This window comes from Natator depressus, chromosome 6 (assembly GCF_965152275.1).
Source record: "Natator depressus isolate rNatDep1 chromosome 6, rNatDep2.hap1, whole genome shotgun sequence".
Classification (NCBI taxonomy): Eukaryota; Metazoa; Chordata; order Testudines; family Cheloniidae; genus Natator; species Natator depressus.
Genome location: NC_134239.1, coordinates 7,159,648 through 7,180,977, shown reverse-complemented (window position 1 = coordinate 7,180,977; position 21,330 = coordinate 7,159,648). Strand labels below are relative to the sequence as shown.

General features: G+C 42.7%; 1 protein-coding gene across 1 annotated transcript; it reads left to right on the top strand.

The window, feature by feature from the left end:
- The first annotated feature begins 16,722 nt into the window (after window positions 1-16,722).
- Window positions 16,723-21,255, top strand: LOC141988585 (apoptosis-associated speck-like protein containing a CARD). The gene is made up of 3 exons (XM_074954430.1): window positions 16,723-17,005; window positions 19,873-20,097; window positions 20,999-21,255. Exons 1-3 carry the CDS (start codon window positions 16,723-16,725, stop codon window positions 21,253-21,255), a joined length of 765 nt encoding a protein of 254 aa, XP_074810531.1.
- Window positions 21,256-21,330: the final 75 nt, after the last annotated feature.

Sequence of the window (21,330 nt, the reverse complement as noted above, 5' to 3'; positions counted from 1 at the left end):
TCTACAGGGCCACTAATACAGGTATGCCCGTGACAACAGACTCAGCTTAGTCAGCGGTGGGACTTTCCACTGTCCTCTCAGCTGGACAAAGACACTCCTCCTGTGACCCCTCTTTTATACAGATACAAACAAGTTACCTAGTACCTTTCTGATGTGGTTAATGACCACTTTACACCTTGTACCTGTTGGTTCAATCAAAACATCCCCATCCGTTATCCTGCCATCCTGACCTTCTCTTCAGGAGGGTCAGTGTGTCCCTGTACCATTTTCAGGGAGTGTGTTTATACCACAACTTTGTATCAGGTACTACCGTTCTGGACTGTGTTTACATGAATGAGGTAACTCCCTTCTCTTCATGTGTCAGTATATAATGCCTGCATCTGTACTTTTCATTCCATGCATCTGAAGAAGTGGGTTTTTTACTCACAAAAGCTTATGCCCAAATAAATCTGTTAGTCTTTAAGGTGCCACCGGACTCCTTGTTGTTTTCATGAATACTTAGTGCCTAATACTTCTTAGGAGTGTCCGTGTTTAGCAATACCAGCCATAATCTTACCAAGTTCATGTACCCGACAGTGAACGTGTAAGCTGGCATTTGCTTTAGAGAAGGGCCTGACTCTTGCTCATAACCTCACTCTTGCTGATTTTGGTGCAGGCCTTATGTCTTGTACCAGGCCACGTGTTTCAGGCTCACACTCTTTCTACTACATTCCCCCACTTTTTGTCTTTTTATGGGGAGGATGTTTACTCATCACCCCAGAAAAGCATAATGCATGGACTGAAGATGACCAAGTGGGCTAAACACTGTTATATAGCTGTCAGGGTTCCTTCCCCACTCTGAACTCTGGGGTACAGATGTGGGGACCCGCATGAAAGACCCCATTAGCTTATTCTTACCATCTTAGGTTAAGATTTCTCCAAGGCACAGATTCCTTTCTTGCCTTGGGATCGCTGCCACCACCAAGTGATTTAACAAACAATCAGGGAAAGGACCACTTGGAGTCCTATTCCCCCCAGAATATTCCCCCAAGCCTACAACCCCTTTCCTGGGGAAGGCTTGAGCATATATCCTCACCAATTGGTTACAAAGGGACGACAGACCCAAACCCCTGGGTCTTAGAACAATGGAAAAATCAGTCAGGTTCTTAAAAAAAAAGGATTTTATTTAAAGGGGAAAAGGTAAAAGAATCACCTCTGTAAACTTAGGCTGGTAGTTAACCTTACAGAGTAGCAGAAAATTCAAAGAGCACAGAGGAACCCCCTCAAGCCTTAGTTTCAAAGTTACAACAAAACAGGGATAAACCTCCCTCTATCAAAGGGAAAATTCACAAGTTGAGAAAACAAAGGCAAACTAATACACCTTGCCTGGCAGTTACTTACAAGTTTGAAATATGAGAGACTTGTTCAGAAAGATTTGGAGAGCATGGATTGATGTCCAGTCCCTCTTAGACCCAAGAGCGAATGGCCACAGAAACAAAGAATCCAAAACAAAACCTCTCCCCCCCACCAGATTTGAAAGTATCTTTTGTCCCCATTGGTTCCTTTGGTCAGGTGCCAACCAGGTTACTTGAGCTTCTTAACACCTTACAGGTAAGGAGGAATTTAGACTATCCCTATGGTTATGACACGGGCCCCTTGAGAACAGTTAATTTTCCCTTTTTCCCCTGCTCGGAGAAGGCTTTAGCAGACCCAAACTGCGAGGAGGCATACCACCCCCACCACCCGACTCTGACATGGAGGGACGGCCTGCCAGTCTACAACTTACCATTAGAAAAAACATCATCATTAACAATCAATATTGAACATTTGCCATTGAATACCTTTAGGATTAGTGGTCCACAGTTGTGCCCATTACTTTGTCTCTTGTGTTCCACTATTTTGGTTTTCCAATCCACTGCGAGTTTTCCAGTTCCTTGGTTGATGAAAGACCTGAAATTTAAAGGGAGTACAGTAACCAAATGTACAAGAGGATTTTTCTTTTTCTTTCAATTTCTGTACATGTTTTGTAACCCTTTCTTTTTCTATGTTCAATGACAATGTTCATATATATCTGCACTTGGTTTCATATAATTGTATCTGAGTCTTATGCTACGTATATCACTTGGTCTGCTGTGGCCAGTGTTGCTACTAACACCCTATGACTCATGCTAAATGCTAGTGTTTCCTGCCCATGTTCAATGAGGTAGTTAGCCATGCTCAAATCGCACACGTTCACTCAATGTCCATTATTAAGCACCGTCAGCACAAGTGTATAATGTTTCCATTTCTCTTTGTATCTATCTGGAAGATATCCTCATTGTTACAGTTTTTTAAAACAGCTTTCACAATAACACTATATGTGAACTCTGAAAGGGTCTAAAAAGTTACCTCCAATTCCTTAGGAATTTGCTTTCCTATGTCATCTCATTACCCAAGGGGTCAGTTATTAACAATTCTTTGGTTCCCATTAATGTTATCTGTCAGTGTACATGAATAAGCATATGTTGTTGGTAATATGATAATTTCAACAATTTTATAATTTTTCTAAACACTGCATGCAGATAACATTTGTAATGTCTCACAAACACAAGAGAAAATCATATTGTCAATTCTTTGAATACAACAGTGTAGACGGTATTCTTTACATTTACGTTGCCAGCAAAATAACAGTCTTCACACGAGCATTTTATTTTCTAAACTGCAGTCCTCAGAATTTCAAGGCTTATATTACAATTCCATTTTCATGTATTAAAGTTATTAAAACCCCACAATACAGGAAATGATATCAGTGATTCACAGCTGTATTTGAATCTTAGGTATACATTAAGTGCAGACAATCGCGAAGTATAACAATGGAAAACGTCTTAGCACAATAACCCAATGATTTGGTGTGTTGAAAGGAAGCTGTTGGGGGTAGAAATTGAGAGAGGGAAGGATTGACTCTGCAGTCAGGACCGTTCAGTCTATATCGCCGTTTATTGCATGAGAGTTGTTACAAGCTTGCAAGCTGTACCGCCTCTTCCACTCCTTCCTAACCCTGAGGAGTGAGCGCAGACATTTGTTTGCGTTTCCCCTTTATTGTAAGCATTAGCCCTCCCCCTACCCAAGTAGGCAGTTATGGTCTCGGTCTTGTACCAATAATTATTCCCCAATTATCCTGCTAAATTCTCCACCCCTGTTCATATTTACTCCTGCTTGTGTCCACTGCTGCCTTACATGGGGTTGTTTCAAGCACTTTGCTATATTCTGTCAGCAAGATACCTGCAAGCTCACGGTTTTGTGGTTTCCTGTTATGTACTTTCTGATAGCGTCTTACCAGACAGAGCCAAGCCCCTACATCCTGCTTGCGCTTGCCATGCACCAGACAGATTTGATGTCTGCACAGGCCTGCACAGAAGCAATAATATATCACTTTGCAGAATTTCACTCTGTGATCATTGAGAAAAGAATTAAAAATGCAGTTATACCTGCCTATAAATCAAAGCAGTCAATGGGGATTATATTGAATTTCTCAGTTTCAGGACATGCTTACTGTCACTCATTCCCCAACCTAGCATGGTTTTTGCTGTTAATTAAGACTGTGCTTAGCTGCCTTCCTGAAAATGGGATTTGCCCATGTTGGGCATGAAAGCTCAATAACATTTACCTTCTCCAGTTTCATTCGTCTTGCTTTGCCTGACAGACTGCTAGTACCAACTACTGATGAGATGGCTTGTACCTCTTGACACTCAAGCAAGTTGTTAATGTGGCACACCGTGGAAGGAATCCTTACGGTTACAAAAACCTGTGTGAGACAGATTACAAGCCTTATGTTTTTAAGACTCCCTGTGCTCTATTGTACTTACTTTAAAAACTGACTATGCAGTGCATACACTTGTGTTGATGCCATGTCCCCACTGAACTGTATATTAAACAAATGTGGCCCTAGACACGTCACAGATTGTATCTCAGGTATATACCTCGAATTACTTCTGAGTACGTTTGGCAGCTGTAAGTACCGTGAAATGCAGCAATTAGCGATTTGTATTCACAATTCCAGGCTATGTAGAGTTAAAACTGTCTTAGCACATATTCATCTTCTGGTTTAATTACTGATATAACTGATATTTCCATGTAGCACCACAATAAGTGGGCGCCCTTTCCACTTGCTTTCTTGACCACACAACACCAATACGCATCAGTAACCTACAGCAGATGTTGAAAGAACAGTTAAAATTTCAAAAACATCTGAGGAATCAATCCAGTCACCTTCCAAGTTTACAGCTGTTTCAATTTCCCTCATCACCTAGCTATCTTCCTAGCATCAGGTCACAAAATGCAGTGTCATACAGACTGATTTTTCTTACTTTGGCATCCAGTCTCCGTGTAACCTTGTGGGTTTGTACAAATTTTACTAGAAAAAAAATGGTAACTGTCATAAATATAAAGGGAAGGGTAAACCCCTTTAAAATCCCTCCTGGCCAGAGGAAAAATCCTCTCACCTTTAAAGGGTTAAGAAGCTAAAGGTAACCTGGCTGGCACCTGACCAAAATGACCAATGAGGAGACAAGATACTTTCAAAAGCTGGGAGGAGGGAGAAAAACAAAGGGTCTGGGTCTGTCTGCGTGATGCTTTTGCTGGGGACAGAATAGGAATGGAGTCTTAGAATTTAGTAAGTAATCTAGCTAGGTATGTGTTAGATTATGATTTCTTGAAATGGCTGAGAAAAGAGCTGTGCTGAATAGAATGAATATTCCTGTCTGTGTGTCTTTTTTGTAACTTAAGGTTTTGCCTAGAGGGATTCTCTATGTTTTGAATCTAATTACCCTGTAAGGTATTTACCATCCTGATTTTACAGAGATGATTCTTTTTTACTTCTATTAAAAGTCTTCTTGTAAGGAAACTGAATGCTTTTTCATTGTTCTAAGATCCAAGGGTTTGGGTCTGTGGTCACCTATGCAAATTGGTGAGGATTTTTACCAAACCTTCCCCAGGAAGTGGGGTGCAAGAGTCGCGAGGATTTTGGGGGGAAAGACGTTTCCAAACTACGTTTTTTCAGGAACCCAGATAAAGTTTGGTGGTGGCAGTGGAAGTCCAAGGGTAAAATAGTTTGTACCTTGGGGAAGTTTTAACCTAAGCTGGTAAAAGTAAGCTTAAGAGGTTTTCATGCAGGTCCCCACATCTGTACCCTAGAGTTCAGAGTGGGGAAGGAACCTTGACAGTAACACAATTACTTTTTCCTCTGTTTGACCATCATGAATGCTGCCATTCTCACATGGAAACTTTTAACATGCTTCATAAATGGAAGTATGTTAACAAATTGCTTAAAAACAAATGTGTGGTAAGCAACACCTTTGAGGAACCATTCTTTGTCTTCCCCATCCTCCATAAACATGTCATCAACATCACTTGAATCACTGCTTGCAACTTCTGCCACTACTCTCCTGTTCTTCTCTGTCTGTGACCTCCACCTTGATCACTTTGCTGTCATGAGGCTTGTGAGATACATCGCCTCCCATTTCTCCAATCTCTTCTGAGGTGACTGTTTTCTCAGTGTCACCCACAGCAGTTTCCATTTCTATGTTTTCCTGCGATCTGTTTTCAGCGCCTAATGTTGGAGGCTCTTTAAATAGTTTTAAGTGGGAGATACTGTACATAGATCCTAAAAGTTCCCCTGAAATGGTTTCCAATTTAACTCTTTTACCCTCAACAGTGGTAACTTTGTGTGGTCACGGTAGGCAGGTTGCAGCGGCCCTCTCTTTCTTGTTTTCCTTCTTGTATTCAGTAACATGACACTGTCCCCAACTGTGGTGGTGTATGCACACCCTGTCCCCAAAGGGGGCTGCAAGGGGGTATGTGGACACCACCTTTAAGTCCACTTGTCCATCTCTGACCTTGCCACTCTGGGGTCTAAGGACCAGTGTAAAGTTAATAGCCCTGGTGCTCAGGGCAGCATGGCCCAGCGGCCAGAGTAAATAGCACAGCTCTTTGGCAAAGGGCAGCGTGGGCTAGTAGCCAGAGTCAATAGCTCAGCCCTTTGGTGCAGGGCAGTGCAGCCTAGTAGCCAGCACCCAAAGAGGTATCAGCAAGGGTTGCTGGCGGCCCAGGTAGTGGGGGCCCCGGTCCATCCTACTCCACCGGGTCCGGACCCAGGGTCGTGGCAGTGGCGGACCGATCAGTCACTGGTTCAGCAAGAAGTCCCACTGAAACATGCTGAGCTTAGCTGGGTGGGAGATACCACTCCGTCACCCTCCGTGGGTCACTCCCTATCATAGTCTCTGGTGTGGCAGTCCATGAGCCTTCGGGGTCTCCAGGCTCCACAACACAGGTCACTTCCTGGGGCTCCATTGGTTGCAGGGGTCAAAGCCGACCCTTGGGACCTCTGATCTCCACAGGCAGGGGCTGTAGCCTGTCCTCAGTGGGAGCTTCCAGCAGAGGTCCTTCGCCTCTGGCATCCAGCCCTGAATGATCTGGGCTTCCTCCCTTTATACTGTTGCAGCATCTGAAGCATGCCCAGTACAGCTTAGGGGGCGGGACTTCTGCAGTCAGTAATGTGAGTTTAACCCTGTCTTCACTAGTGTGGGGTATGCACACCCTGTCACACCAACCTTGAGTGTTATTTTCCCACGTTTACAAGTCTTAATTTTGGCATACCGTATTTGTTGTTTTTCTTGTGCTTTAGAAATATTACTAATAGTCAGTTCAATGTCATCATCATTTTTATAATTCAAATTTATGCTGTACTCTTTGTAGTATTCTTCACTGAGTTCCTCGACATTTCGTGGATTTGTAAACAAATGGAGAAGGAGTTGTATTTGTAAAATGAACAATCACAAATAACATATGCACCTGAAAGCTGATGGTTTTTAAAGACACTTACCCTGTAATTGTCTGGGACTTGGTCTGGTAATGTTGCTTCAAAGCCGTACAGTAGTCGAAAGGGTGATGTTTTGGTTGTTTGGTTTTGATCACAAAGAAAATAAAATGTCACCAAGAAATTCATCCCAATTACTCCCAGGGTCATCAGCCAACTTCCGCAATGGTCTGTAACAAATGGTGATGGATTATTGGAGGGGCTGTCATTAGTGAGACAAATTATATGGTTTAATTTAATCCAAAAGGTTTAAGGAGAAGGACATCCCAGTGCATTAATATGATTACTTTTTCTTGAAATGCAAGAAAAGTGGACTTGCAATGTGTACTAAAATAACATTGAAGATTTTGAAGCAATTTGCAGTTTTTTGCATAGTGTATTCTCCTTACTATTAATACTGTAATTTTCCTAGCCCTAAAATGATCTTTTGATGGATTTGTTTGTATTTTCGGCCAATCCATTGGTTCGTGGGTGGTATGGGCTGGTGAAGCTACATTGTATTCCCAATTTTTGGCAAATCTCCAGGTTACACTGAAAGAAAATAAGTTAGGCCATAACATTTCCTTTGGACAGGTATGGTGGGTAAAAAGAGAACGAAGAATGAAAAGTTACAGCAACTGTGATGGGGCAACCAGCAGTACTGTTTGCCAAAGCTGAGTGGGAGTTCATAGAAACTTGTCAGCAAAAATGCCCATAATGAAAAACTCACGAGGGCAATGAAGCCTCTGTTCACCGTCGACCAGGGTGGATAAAAATCAATGATTTTTAAAAAAAAAATTAAAAACTCAGATTTTTTAAAATTTATATCGTATTTTTTTGATAAAATGCTTTTTGAGGAAAAAACCTGTCTAAAGATAGTTTTAATTACGATACATTATAGCTCAAAGAGATCTCATCATGGAATAGGGATTATAAATTCTAATTCTATAGTATGAGACAATATATTCATGTAATGTTTAAGAAAAGTTTTGTAAATGAGTTCCAATGGTTCATGGATTAGGAACCCAATCTTATGGGGTTGCAAGGGCTTCTGTATAGATTATTTAGGTTAATTTTTCTATCTACCCAATGGGACTCAGTGCTTAGTCTAGAAGATACCATCAGAGATGCTTAGTTTTGCAGTTCTCAAACTGTGGATTTGTCTCCAGAGATAACATGCGTGTTAACAGCAAAAATGTTTTTAAATCAATAAATAATATATAGAGGTGAGAAATAACAGACCTCAACCCTATTGTCCCTCTGCAAATTTGTAAACACAGAGTCAATCCCTTACCTCTCTCTAAAAGTGCAAAGTTTCAAAAAGTTCAATGAATAGAAGATTTTTGGGGGCGGAATAGATCTGGACAAGGAGAAGAAGTCTGGAGATAAATGTGAGATGGGAGGGACAGGCAGTAGAAACAAAAGTGAAATTGTTTGAGCAGCATATTCCAGAAGTCTTGAGGTCTTTCTGAGTGTAGCCTTCATTGATTTGAGATCTACCATACCATTCTCTCACTAAAAGGGAAAACCTATAATGGCAGCAGGCTGTAAAAGAGACCCAGTTTGGGAATATTTTAATGAAGTTCCTCTAACTGTGGGTAAGACAGGCATGCATGCAAAATGCAAACAGTGCAACAAAGAAATGCAAGGCCTGGTTGCCTGAATGAAACAACATCATGAGAAGTGTTCCTTCTCAGGAGGAAGCTGCATTGAAGATGATGAAAGGAACATGTCTGAACATGCAGGATCTTCAGGTTGGTAAACTTTTTTATTTCATACTTCTTTCTTAAGGACTGCCTGTCTTCCTTCTGGACTATTCTTGAATTCTCATGTTTGAGCAAAAACTATAGTTGTTACTCTATGGTACTATCATTTTAGATGCAGTTGTGATAAAAAATAAAGAGCTGAAATGGGCAGATTTTCCTTTTATAATTTCACCTTTAAAGTAGTACTGAGTGTCCGTGAATGCAGTGAGTAATACTAAATGAGCAGTATGGTAATAATAATTAAACAACTGCATTGACTTATTTTGTTTAGGAGAATCCATCCTCAACATACAGGATTGTGAAGACTATCCACCTTCAAGATCACCATCATTTTCTATAGTTTCAGAGTTATCTGCCAATGATAGGGTTTCAGTCACATCATGTACATCACATAGCCACAGTATATCATCTGTAGCAAAAAGAAAAAAAATCTCCATCATCCAGAAACAACCACAGATAAATTTGTGATAAGAACCAGCAGATGACAAAAAGAGGTAATTGATGAAAAAATTGCCTGGTTTGTTTATGTAACAAACTCTCCTTTCTGTATGATTGAAAACCCACACTTCATTAACATGGTTCAGTCATTAAGACCAGGATACAGTCCACTCGACAGAGCAGATGTTGCAGGCAAATTGCTGGATAAGAACATAAGAATGGCCCTACTGGGTCAGACTAAGGGTCCATCTAACCCAGTGTCCTGTCTTCCGACAGTGGCCACTGCCAGGTGCCCCAGAGGGAATGAACAGAACAGGTAATCATCAAGTGATCCATCCCCTGTCAGTCATTCCCAGCTTCTGGCAAACAGAGGCTAGGGACACATCCCTGCCCATCCTGGCTAATAGCCATTGAGGGACCTATCCTCCATGAATTTATCTAGTTCTTTTTTGAACCCTGTTATGGTCTTGGCCTTCACAAGATCCTCTGGCAAGGAGTTCCACAGGTTGATTGTGCGTTGTGTGAAGAAATACTTCCTTTTATTTGTTTTAAACCTACTGCCTATTAATTTCATTTGGTGACCCCTAGTTCTTGTGTTATGAGAAGTAGTAAACAACACTTCCTTATCTACTTTCTCTACACCAGCCCTGATTTTATAGACCTCAATCATATCTCCCCTTAGCCGTCTCTTTTCCAAGCTGAAAAGTCCCAGTCTTATTAATCTCTCCTCATACGGAAGCTGTTTCATACCCCTAATTATTTTTGTTGCCCTTTTCTGAACTTTTTCCAATTCCAATATATCTTTTTTGAGATGGGGCGACCACATCTGCACACAGTATTGAAGATGTGGGCATACCATGGATATATGTAGAAGCAACATGATATTTTCTGTCTTATTATCTATCCCTTTCTTAATTCTTCCCAGCATTCTGTTCACTTTTTTGATTGCTGCTGCATATTGAGTGGATGTTTTCATAGAACTATCCACAATGACTCCAAGATCTCTTTCTTGAGTAGTAAAAGCTAATTTAGATCCCATCATTTTATATGTACAGTTGGGATTATGCTTTCCAATGTGCATTATATTGCATTTATCAACATTAAATTTCATCTGCCATTTTGTTGCCCAGTCACCCAGTTTTGAGATATCCTTTTGTAGCTCTTTGCAGTCTGCCTGGGTCTTAACTATCTTTAGTAATTTTGTATCATCTGCAAATTTTGCCACCTCACTGTTTACCCCTTTTTCCAGAACATTTATGAATATATTGAATAGGACTGGTCCCAGAACAGACCCCTGGGGGACACCACTATTTACCTCTCTCCATTCTGAAAACTGACCATTTATTCCTACCCTTTGTTTCCTATCTTTTAACCAAAAAGAAAAGGAGTACTTGTGGCACCTTAGAGACTAACCAATTTATTTGAGCATAAGCTTTCGTGAGCTACAGCTCACTTCATCGGATGCATACTGTGGAAAATACAGAAGATGTTTTTATACACACAGACCATCAAAAAATGGGTGTTTATCACTACAAAAGGTTTTCTCTCCCCCCACCCGACTCTTCTGCTCGTTCACCTGCACATCTACCAATGTGATATATGCCATTATGTGCCAGCAATGCCCCTCTGCCATGTACATTGGTCAAACTGGACAGTCTCTACGTAAAAGAATAAATGGACACAAATCAGATGTCAAGAATTATAACATTCATAAACCAGTCGGAGAACACTTCAATCTCTCTGGTCACTCGATTTCTGATCTCAAAGTGACTATCCTTCAACAAAAAAACTTCGAAAACAGACTCCAATGAGAGACTGCTGAATTGGAATTAATTTGCAAATTGGATACAATTAACTTAGGCTTGAATAGAGACTGGGAATGGTTGATTCATTATAAAAAGTAACCTATTTCCCCTTGTTTATTCCTTCCCCCTGCCACTGTTCCTCAGACGTTCTTGTTAAACCCTGGATTTGTGCTGAAAATGGCCCACCTTGATTATCATACACATTGTAAGGAGAGTGATCACTTTAGATAAGCTATTACCAACAGGAGAGTGGGTTTTGGGGGGTGGGGGGTGGGGAGAAAACCTGGATTTGTGCTGGAAATGGCCCACCTTGATTATCATACACATTGTAAGGAGAGTGATCACTTTAGATAAGCTATTACCAGCAGGAGAGTGGGGTAGGGGGAGAGAAAACCTTTTGTAGTGATAAACACCCATTTTTTCATGGTCTGTGTGTATAAAAACATCTTCTGTATTTTCCACAGTATGCATCCGATGAAGTGAGCTGTAGCTCACGAAAGCTTATGTTCAAATAAATTGGTTAGTCTCTAAGGTGCCACAAGTACTCCTTTTCTTTTTGCGAATACAGACTAACATGGCTGTTACTCTGAAACCTATCTTTTAACCAGTTACTGATTCAGGAGAGGACCTTCCTTTTTATTCCATGACAGCTTACTTTGCATAAGAGCCTTTGGTGAGGGACCTTGTCAAAGGCTTTCTGAAAATCTAAGTACACTATATCCACTGGATCCCCTTGGTCCACATGCTTGTTGACTCCCTCGAAGAATTCCAGTAGATTGGTGAGGCATGATTTCCATTTACTAAAACCATGCTGACTCTTTCTCAACAAATTATGTTCATCTATATGTCTGACAATATTTATTTTTAATTAAAGTGTATGAAAGAGAAATTGAGCAGTGTGCAAAAGGTTTAGAGGGTAAAATTGTTAATCTGAGTCATGATGGGTGGAGCAATGTCCACAATGATCCTGTTGTACGTGCTTGTGCGATAACAGAAGAAGGGAACGTCTTCCTTACAGAAACAACTGATACATCAGGAAATGCACACACAGCAGAATACTTACAAGAAGTAGCAGTAAAAGCTATAACAAACTGTGGGAAAAAAATTCAAATGTCTAGTGTGCAGCTTGGTCACAGACAATGGGGTACAGATGTATCCAAGATGAGAAGAAATTACCTGAAGAGAGTGAAGAGAGTCCCAAGCTAATAATGTACAGTTGCAGTGCTCATTTGATGCACCTCTTAGCCAAAAACTTCAGTGTTCCAGAAATACAGGCTAATGTTGTTGAAATTGCAAAATACTTCTGTAAGAACCACTTTGCAGCAGCAGCTCTGAAAAAAGTGGGAGGAACCAAGCTAACACTCCCACAAGGCGTGTGATGGAACTCAGTAGTGGACTGTTTTGAGCACTAGATCAAGAACTGGCCTAATCTGATGACAGTTTGTGAATAAAATCATGAAAAAAATAGATGGCACCGTCACAGCCAATGTTCTCAACACTGGGCTCAAGAGAAATGTTGGACACATGCTGAGTGCCCTGAAGCCTATTTCCGTAGCCTTGAACAAAATGCAGGGAAACAGCTGTTTTATTGCTGACACTGTTGAAATTTGGAAGGAACTGAGTGAGATCTTAAAAAGAGAAATATGCAATGACAGAGTTAAATTACAAGCATTAAAAAATGAATGGGACAAGCACTATCTCCAGTTCATTTTCTTGGAAATATTCTCAATACTCGGTACCAGGGTCAAACCTTAACTGCTGAGGAAGAGGAGTTGGTGATGACATGGACATCCAGCAATCATCCCTCCATAATGCCAATTATAATAAACTTCAGAGCTAAGGGTGAACCATTCAACAAATATATGTTTGCTGATGATGTTTTAAAGAAAGTCACACCAGTGAACTGATGGAAGTCACTTAAGCACTTGGATTCAGAGACTGTTGAAGTGATCATCTCACTTTTAACAGCAGTAGCTTCTTCTGCCAGTGTAGAAAGAATATTTTCTTCCTTTAGACTAATTCATTCCAAACTGAGAAATAGTTTGGGACCTGAAAAAGCTGGAAGGCTTGTTTTTCTTTTCCAGATTATGAACAAACAGGAAAATGAAGGTGAAGACAACTGATTTAGCTTGCAGAAGCCACTAGTTTACGTTTCTCATGTTGACCTGGCTGACATCATGGATTAAATGTTTTTTTAAAAATATTTCATTTAACTATTTTAGTTAAAAACAATTTTAACAAAAACAAACCTGATTTAAAAAAGAACCCTTGAATGTTAAACTAAATTCAAAAATTCATATGCTTGTTTTGTTAAAATATTATATGTCTGCTGTTGAAGAAAAAAATCCAGAATAAATAACGTTGTTGTTTTAGTTAAATAAAACAATTTAAATGTCTGTCTGGTGATGTTCTCCTCCTAATACAGCATGGCAAGAAAATCCTCCAAATATTAATGATTTACCTGTTGAATTGGAGATAGTTCACCTCCCAGTGACTTCATAAATATCTGCTTCAATTACCTTTGGTAAATGAAATAACCAAACAATCATTCATTTTCTCATATAGCTGTAAAACTAATCTGAAAAGTTTTCAGAATAAATCATTTTAAAAATGTATAGCGTGTACCTTCTAAAAATGAAACCTACACCTATCTCTGAGTTGTGAAGAATATATATTAAGGTTATAACAACCAACAAGAATGCACTTTTATGTAGAAATCCATGATTAAATCAAGTTTTCCTGACTAGTGATTTAAATCATGATTTAAATCAATTTGATTTAAATTAAATCCACCCTGCTGTCAACTATCTGTGACCTGAAAGTGTGGTTGAAGACATAGTCAAAAACAACCTCAGAAATAAGTATTTACCTCATTATTGAATTCTGACCCACGATCTGTCAGTATACACTGTGGACATCCAAATCGCATTATAATTTTGTACATTTCGTTTGCCATCACAGATGCTGACTTATTTAGAAGTGGAAATACTTCAGCCCATCTTGTAAGAGAGTCTGTGGCTGTCAGTATATACTGGTATCCCTTCTTCATTGTGGTAATGGCCCCATTAAATCCATTCCCACTAATTCAAAGGCCCGACTGACCTGTATGCAAGAGAGCTGGTTGGAGTCATACTTTGGATTTCTCTTATTTCATATTCTCAATAAGCCCATAAGTAGTAAGCATTCTGAACACTGATGTGGTTTCCGCGAACACACTATCAGAATCTAATTTCCATTTTTAAAAAGAGAACAAAAAGAAATAAACAAAGTCAACAAAAAGTAATACAGGAATACTTGTAAGAAAAATGAAACAATAACAAACCTGCAGAAATATGCCACTGCAAGGAGCAATAGAGTTCACTGTTGCACTCCGCTGTGCCACTCACATGCATTGCATTCATTGCGAATTAAAGGCCGCATTATGTAGCAATGATAAAAATGGATAATGATAAACAATTATCTTTGAAAAAAGAAAAGGAGTGCTTGTGGAGTACACTGCATTTAGCCGTATGGAGTGGAAATCTATCAACTGCATGAAAACACTTGTACAGATACAGACATCTTCCTCTCCAATTGTGCCACAAGTCCTCCTTTTCTTTTTGTGAATGCAGACTAACACGGCTGCTACTCTGAAACCAAAATTATCTTTGACTGTCTCTTTATAAGATTTCTTAAGTTTTTAAAGGAAGTGAATGAGATTTGACATCATGTATATGCAATCCACACAAAGAACATTCCTAATGCTTTGACACGAGAAGGAAGGTAAAAGAAATTTCTGAAGAAATTTAGTAGATGTCTCAGAGTCCAAAATTCATCTTTATGCTTGTCAAGGTGGTATCCAGATTTAATTCCTTTCTCACTTTCTGGCAATGCAGACATCATGAATCCTAGTTTAGATGGAATAATAAGGTGACATTAAGATTCTTGCATGAAAATATTACTTCAAGGGAAGGGATTGTACATTTTACAGCAAATGTATAATTATTGTTCTTTGCAATGTAAATGTAAAATTTGCATTTAAAATGTAAATTACATATTGCAGGATTTAGTTTTATTACTGTACAGACCCAACTGGCGATGGCTTTTGTCATCCCAGGCCAATAGTATCTTGTGCTCAGGGCCATTGTCGTTTTGACTATTCCTTGATGTCCACCCCATGGACTGTCATGATACTGTTCAAAGAGTGTCTAGGGCTTGTTTCATGGTGCGCAGGACAACCTTTCTTCCTTTGGCAGAATGGAAAAGTGTCCCCTCTGATAACCAGAGAAGATGGGGAGGCATCAAGTGCAGCACTTAAGCAATGATCAGGTATTTTCAAAGTCATAGATTCATTATAAGGCATATGCATATGAAAGATGTCTGAATACAGAATGGGTCATCCTGCCTTTGGTAAAGCGGGCGGGGGTTTCAATATCTGACTACAGTATAAGTGGATGTTGGAAAAAAAATTAAACTACAAGTCATTGCTCAATGAACATATATGGACTGTTGTTTGTCGGATACACTGGATAACGTACTTGAGAAATAAAGATACATTTTAGGTTTTTTCCGTAATATTTACATTTCATTGGCTTTTGTCAGGTAGCTGAGAAATACATTGTTACAGTGCCTACATACGTAGGCAAAGGAGATTTTCTTGGAAATGTGAAGAAAATTGGGATCCTAATCCTGGTCCCAGTGAAGGTAAATTTATCACTTCAAATAATCCCAGTGTTGGAGGATCAGGACCGTCATGTATAGGCTGAAGATTCCTTTGTGTTGTGTGTCTTTATTACATGAGGAAAAGAATTGCTCACCTTCCAAAGAAAAGTTTGCAGCAAATCGACACAGGTTAAGTCTGCCTGCTTTAGTCATTCCTTCAGGATATGTGTTACTCCTCTTATTTGTGCCTTTAAGAACCGAGCCCTGGGAAGCCCATGCTGAGAGGTACTGTCTGAGGAGAAATAAAAAAAGCCGCTCTGCCCCTCTCCCGCTTTTGCAAACACTGGTGTCTCAGTCCACTGGGGTAACTGTTATCCCCTCTGCCCCTGCCTGTGCCGGTTTTTCCCTCTGTCACCATCTGGCAGTGCCCAACCCCTGGGCTTAACCCCGGCTCCTTCCCCCCATCCCTGATTTTGCCTTCAGCTACTATCCTAACCCTGCCTCCAGCTGCTTGACCCCCCCAGCCAGTGAATTCCTGCCCCCTGCTCAGACCCTGCCCCCCCCACCCCCGATTTGCTCCCTTTGCCCTTTTTTAACCCCTGTAAAAAGCAATCTGCAGAGTCTCATGCCAAATGAAGGCAGGGTGAAGGGTGGTGCCTTTAGCAAATGTTACTGAGCCTGCTCAGCTCCCGTGTGCATGCGGAGTCCCCTGGCTACACTGTCTACACAGAGCTCTCCCAGCGCCCCTGGTAATCCACCTCCACGAGGGGACTGTCTCCAGGCGCGGGGAGCACAGCTCCTAGCGCTCGGAGCCTGTCCACACGAGCGCTTTAAAGCACTCTTACTTGCTGCGCTCAGGGGCATAATTTTTCACACCCCTGAGCCAGCAAGTTAGAGAGCTATAAAATGTAAGCGTAGACAAGCCCTTAAGTAGCATTTCCTGCAGTTTGCAGCTGTTGCTGGGCATGCTCAGGCCACTCAAGCAAATCAAGAAGGGAGCCGAGCAATGAGTAATTTCCTGCTGCTGGTTTCTGTCTCGGATGCAACAGCCCTTCTATACTTTCCACAGTATGCATCCGATGAAGTGAGCTGTAACTCACGAAAGCTTATGCTCAAATAAATTGGTTAGTCTCTAAGGGGCCACAAGTCCTCCTTTTCTTTTTGCGAATACAGATGAACACGGCTGTTACTCTGAAAACAGCCCTTCTCTGTCTCTGCATTCCTGTCTCTTTGATGAGCCACCTCAAGTGGCCCTGGCAGCATGGAGAGGTCCGGGAGAGAACTGCTGGAGACCCTGGAAAAGCTGGGAGAGGGGGAGCTGCAGCGATTCAAGGACAAACTGAGTGAAATCCAGCCAAAGGAGGGATACCAACATCTCTCCTCTGGGAGCCTAAGAAATGCGGATCCCCCAGCCCTCACGGACCTGCTCCTCCTCTTCTATGGGACGGACTATGGGGCGGAGGTGGCTGCAGAGGCGCTGAGAGCCATTGACCAAGGAGCCCTAGCAAAGAGAATCGACAGACTCATTGATGACATGAGACATGGTAAGGAATGAGCCAGGGAGACTGGCCCCCCATCTGTCTCTTTCCCTGCAGCCTCCCTGTTACAGGTGGGATATTAGCTAGAGCTGTTTGCAGTGCTATTGTCACCCTGTTGGTGCCAGGGTATTAGAGACACAAGGGTGGGGGTGAGGTAATAGCTTTTACTGGACCAACTTCTTTTGATGACAGAGACCAGCTTTTGAGCTACCTGGAGCTCTTCTTCAGCCCACAGCTCTGCGGAGCTTGAAAGCTTGTCTCACTTAGTTGGCAGCAGAATTTGGTCCAATAAAAGATATTAACTCACCCACCTTGTCTCTCTCGTTAGCTAGAGCAATGGTGTACAAACTGTGAGTGTGTGTGGGGATGCCCTCTCAGCAAAGGAGGTTCTGGGGGAGGGAGGGCACAAAGAAACTGGGATCCCATGGGTCCCACAGGACCTACTGCCATAATAGCGGGAGTGGGATAAAACTGGAGTGGGTATTGTGGGGCGGAACTAAAAGAATATCCCAATAGGGCTGCAAACAAGATGGACGCCCCAACCAGCAGCCGCTGCTGTCTGGGAACTGCCTTCAGACCTAGGTGGGGCTGCCAGCAGTGACACAAATAAGGGATTATTTCAGTTTACAAGTAATGCCGGGGGGGGGGTGGCAAATTCTGTGAATGTTAAGGGGGGGAGTGTGACTGGAAAAGTTTGTGCACCACTGAGCTAGAGTAACGGCTCCCAAACCTTCCTGGTTTACCTACCACCCTCTCAAAAACTGGGTGGGTAAAGTGCCAAATGCAAATTTCTCCTTTTTGTGAACATTTGTAATCTTAACAGGTTGAATTAAAGTATTGACAGATCCCTCGTAAAGTAAGTTTTGATCATGGCTGGTGGAGTTCTGCCTGGAGAGAGTTAGAAGAGGAGGGAGTTTGGTCAGGGAAACTTTTCAACGATTGTCTCCTGAAAAGACCTACACAGAGTGCTGTCTACATGGTTTTCCATAAAGACAAAGTTTACCTTCACCCTCACCCAAAATTCCTTACTAAGGTGGTTCCAATTTTCATCAAGCAATTTACTTAACCTACTTCCTTTCTAAAGCTCATAAACATAAAAATGAGGAAAACTTCCACATTTGGATATTGGAAGAGCTTTTTCGTTTTATCTTGATCTAACTAAGCCATTAAGATCTACCTTGCAACTGTACACTGTGGTTGCAGATAAAATGAAGGGCAGTCCAGTGTCCTCGCAAAGAATCTCTTCTTCGATTTCAGCTTGCATTTGTTCATGCCATCACGTGGCTAATGTGACTCCCCTAAGTAGGGTATTAGCTCAGGCAACCAGGACTCGTGCATCTTCTGCAGTTTTTCTCGCTCATGCTTGGACATCTGTAAGGTGGCAGCTTGGTCATTCGTCCATACATTCTCTCTCATTATACCATCTCTCAGCAGTCCAGGGACGAGGCCAGAATTAGTTGTGTGATTCTCCAATCCCTGTTCAAGCAGAGTCCGAGCCCACCTCCAGTTTGAACTGCTTATGAGTCACATGTAGTGGAATGGGCATGTGCAGTCACTCGAAGAAGAAGAAAAAATGGTTACTAACCTATTCATACCTGTTGCTCTTTGAGGTGTGTTGCCCATGGCCATTCCACAACCTGCTCTCCTTCCTCTCTCTACATTCATCTCTCTGGGAAGAAGTAACTGAGGGAGTCGGGGGTGGCTCCACCCTTTGTACCTGCACATAGCGGTGTGAGGCCGCAGAGGGTGCTCGCGCTATCCCGACAGGTACCGCTGAGGGAAAGAATCTTTGACAGCTGGGTGCACATAAACGTACAGTGGAATGGACGTTTGCAACACACCTCCAAGAACAACAGTTATGAGAAGGTTAGTAACCGTCCATCTTTCTGCCTCTCTCCCTTCATTCCCCTTATTCTGTCTTTCCCTGTGCTATGTTCTCTCCCTCCTGCCCCATCTTTTCTGTCTCTTTTAGGTGTTGGCAGAGCACAAATCACTTAGTATCTTGGCACTATCAGATTCTCTCTCCCCATCCCCAGTAATGAATCCCTCATTTCCAGCCCTTTGTTCCCATCCAACCTTGATCTTTCCCTCTCTCTCCACTCACCCCTCTATCCCCATCTATTCACCCTACCAAATACCTACACACCACTTCCTCAATCCCCCCTCATTCCTACCGCCCTCCTCAACCAAATGCCACACACATCTCACCCTCAACACAGACAGTGTTCCCAGCATGTCCCTCTATGTGCTCAGGAGCTGGGGGAGTCACGGTGACTCCTCAATGCATGAGCCATCCCCAAACTCTGCTCAGGTCTCTAGCTAAACAGCAGCAAAAGCAACCAAAAAACGGTGAGGGTGGGGATGGTCCGGGAACCAGAGGAGTCATGTTTGCACTGGAAGCTAGACAGGGGCACAAAGAGAAACAAGGATCCACAGGGGACTTCCCTCACTGCTGAAAGACCCCCTTAAAAGTGTGCATGTCTGCCTAATTCTGTGTGTGTTTGTGTGTATATGTGTCTCCTCTCTGCCTTGTGCCTACCCACCAGGAGGAGGCAGTGCTGCAGCCTCTGGTCTTCCTCCTCCCCTGCAGGATCTGATGCCTGCCGCGTCCCAAGAGCCAGCACCAGCAGTGGGGGGAGGGAAACAGACAATGGTTTGGTCCAGGTGAGCATTAAGTGGGATTCACAACAGGAGGAGGATGCTTTAGAGGAAAAAGTCTTTTAATTGTTTCCTCCCCAGCCACAGAGGAGGCAGAGTTGGGGGGAAGGGGTGATAAGTTGGGAGGATGTGACTACCCTACACATTGCCCTGTGCCACGTAACACATGTTCCCTAAAATCATTAATTCAGGATTTATTTTTAATGACTCCTCAGAGAAAAATTTTTTCAAGTGGCACCAAAAGCGGCTGAAGGACCGTCTTTACATGAGAAAAGGTTTCATGTATGATCAGCAATACCAGACAATCAGAGCTGAGAAAACCAGCCAGGAGAAGATGCAGAAGCTGTACAAGCTGGTGCCGAGTTGGAACAAATGGCAGAAGGACCAGCTCTACCAGGCACTGAAGGAAACAAACAGAGACCTGGTTGAAGAGCTGGAAGGTAAATAAATGACATCAGGGAAATCCGCTTCCCATGCTCCCCATCATGAACCCTGATCCCATCCCAAGCGGGACACTAGATAACCTCTCTGGCTGTTTATCCCTCACCCATCACTGCAGCATCAGAGCTGGGCAAGGATTATTACACCACCCCCACGACACTGTATAATGTGCTGTGAGCCTGTGGCAGCGTTTGCCCCCGGGCTGAGATTATTTGGTGCTGTGGGGTCCATTCCAGACAGAGCCGGCTCTGGGTGCGCAGTGCAGAGCTGGGCTGCACATTGCTCAGTTCAGCAGGTAGCTCCCCTTCCCACCCATGGGAACTACACACGTACTCCTGATTGGGGGATTGGGCCCCTGGGGGTTGCTTTGGCTTGTTATGTGGGTTGGGGCTATTTGTAACATTCAGTCAGATTCTAACCCCTCCAGAATATGGGAGGGGGTGAAGTTTGGTCCAGACCAAAACCTCAGATCCAATCTCTTTAACTAAAGAGAGCAGGGGTGTGAATTAAGTCAGGCAGTGGTGGGTGGATCTAGAGTAAGTGGTGGGGTTGTATTTACCTTCCCCCTCCTCTCTAACTGGGACCTCCTACCTTCTTTGTTGGGTAAGTGACATTTCCCCCCATCCCCGCTCATGTCTCTTTCAGGGTCTGGATTCCTTGTGGTGAAGAAGGAGTTGAGGGGAGAGAAGGAAGCCTTGGTCCCAGAGAGAGGGGCAGGGCCCTCCCAGGGATAGGGAATCACAGAATCACTCTCTGTATGACTCTGGGGGACAATTCACCCTGGCAGAGGTTTTCAGGGGCAGGGAGGAGGTGGAGCCATGGCCTTGCATGCCCCCCACTTTTCTGTGGAGCACTAAAATCAGCAATTGCCATTTATTTTAACAAAATGTCTCTCTCCAGGGGGACACTTTGTTGACCGGCACCGAGAGCAGCTGATCCAGCAAGTCCCAGAAGTGGACAGAGTCCTGAAGCTACTTCGGGGGCACACGCTAACCCCTGAGCAATACCAGAGCATCAGCACCGGGAGATCCAATGTGGAGCAAATGCAGAAGCTGTACGAGCTGGTGCCAAGCTGGGGGAGGGAGCACAAGGACCAGCTCCAGCAGGTGCTGTGGATAACAAACAGAGCCCTTGTTGCTGAGCTTGAAGGTAGATAACTATAATCTCTTTCTTCAGGGCAGAGTTGTCAAACTGTGGGGCACATTCCGCTCCCCCCCACCCGCCTTGGGAGG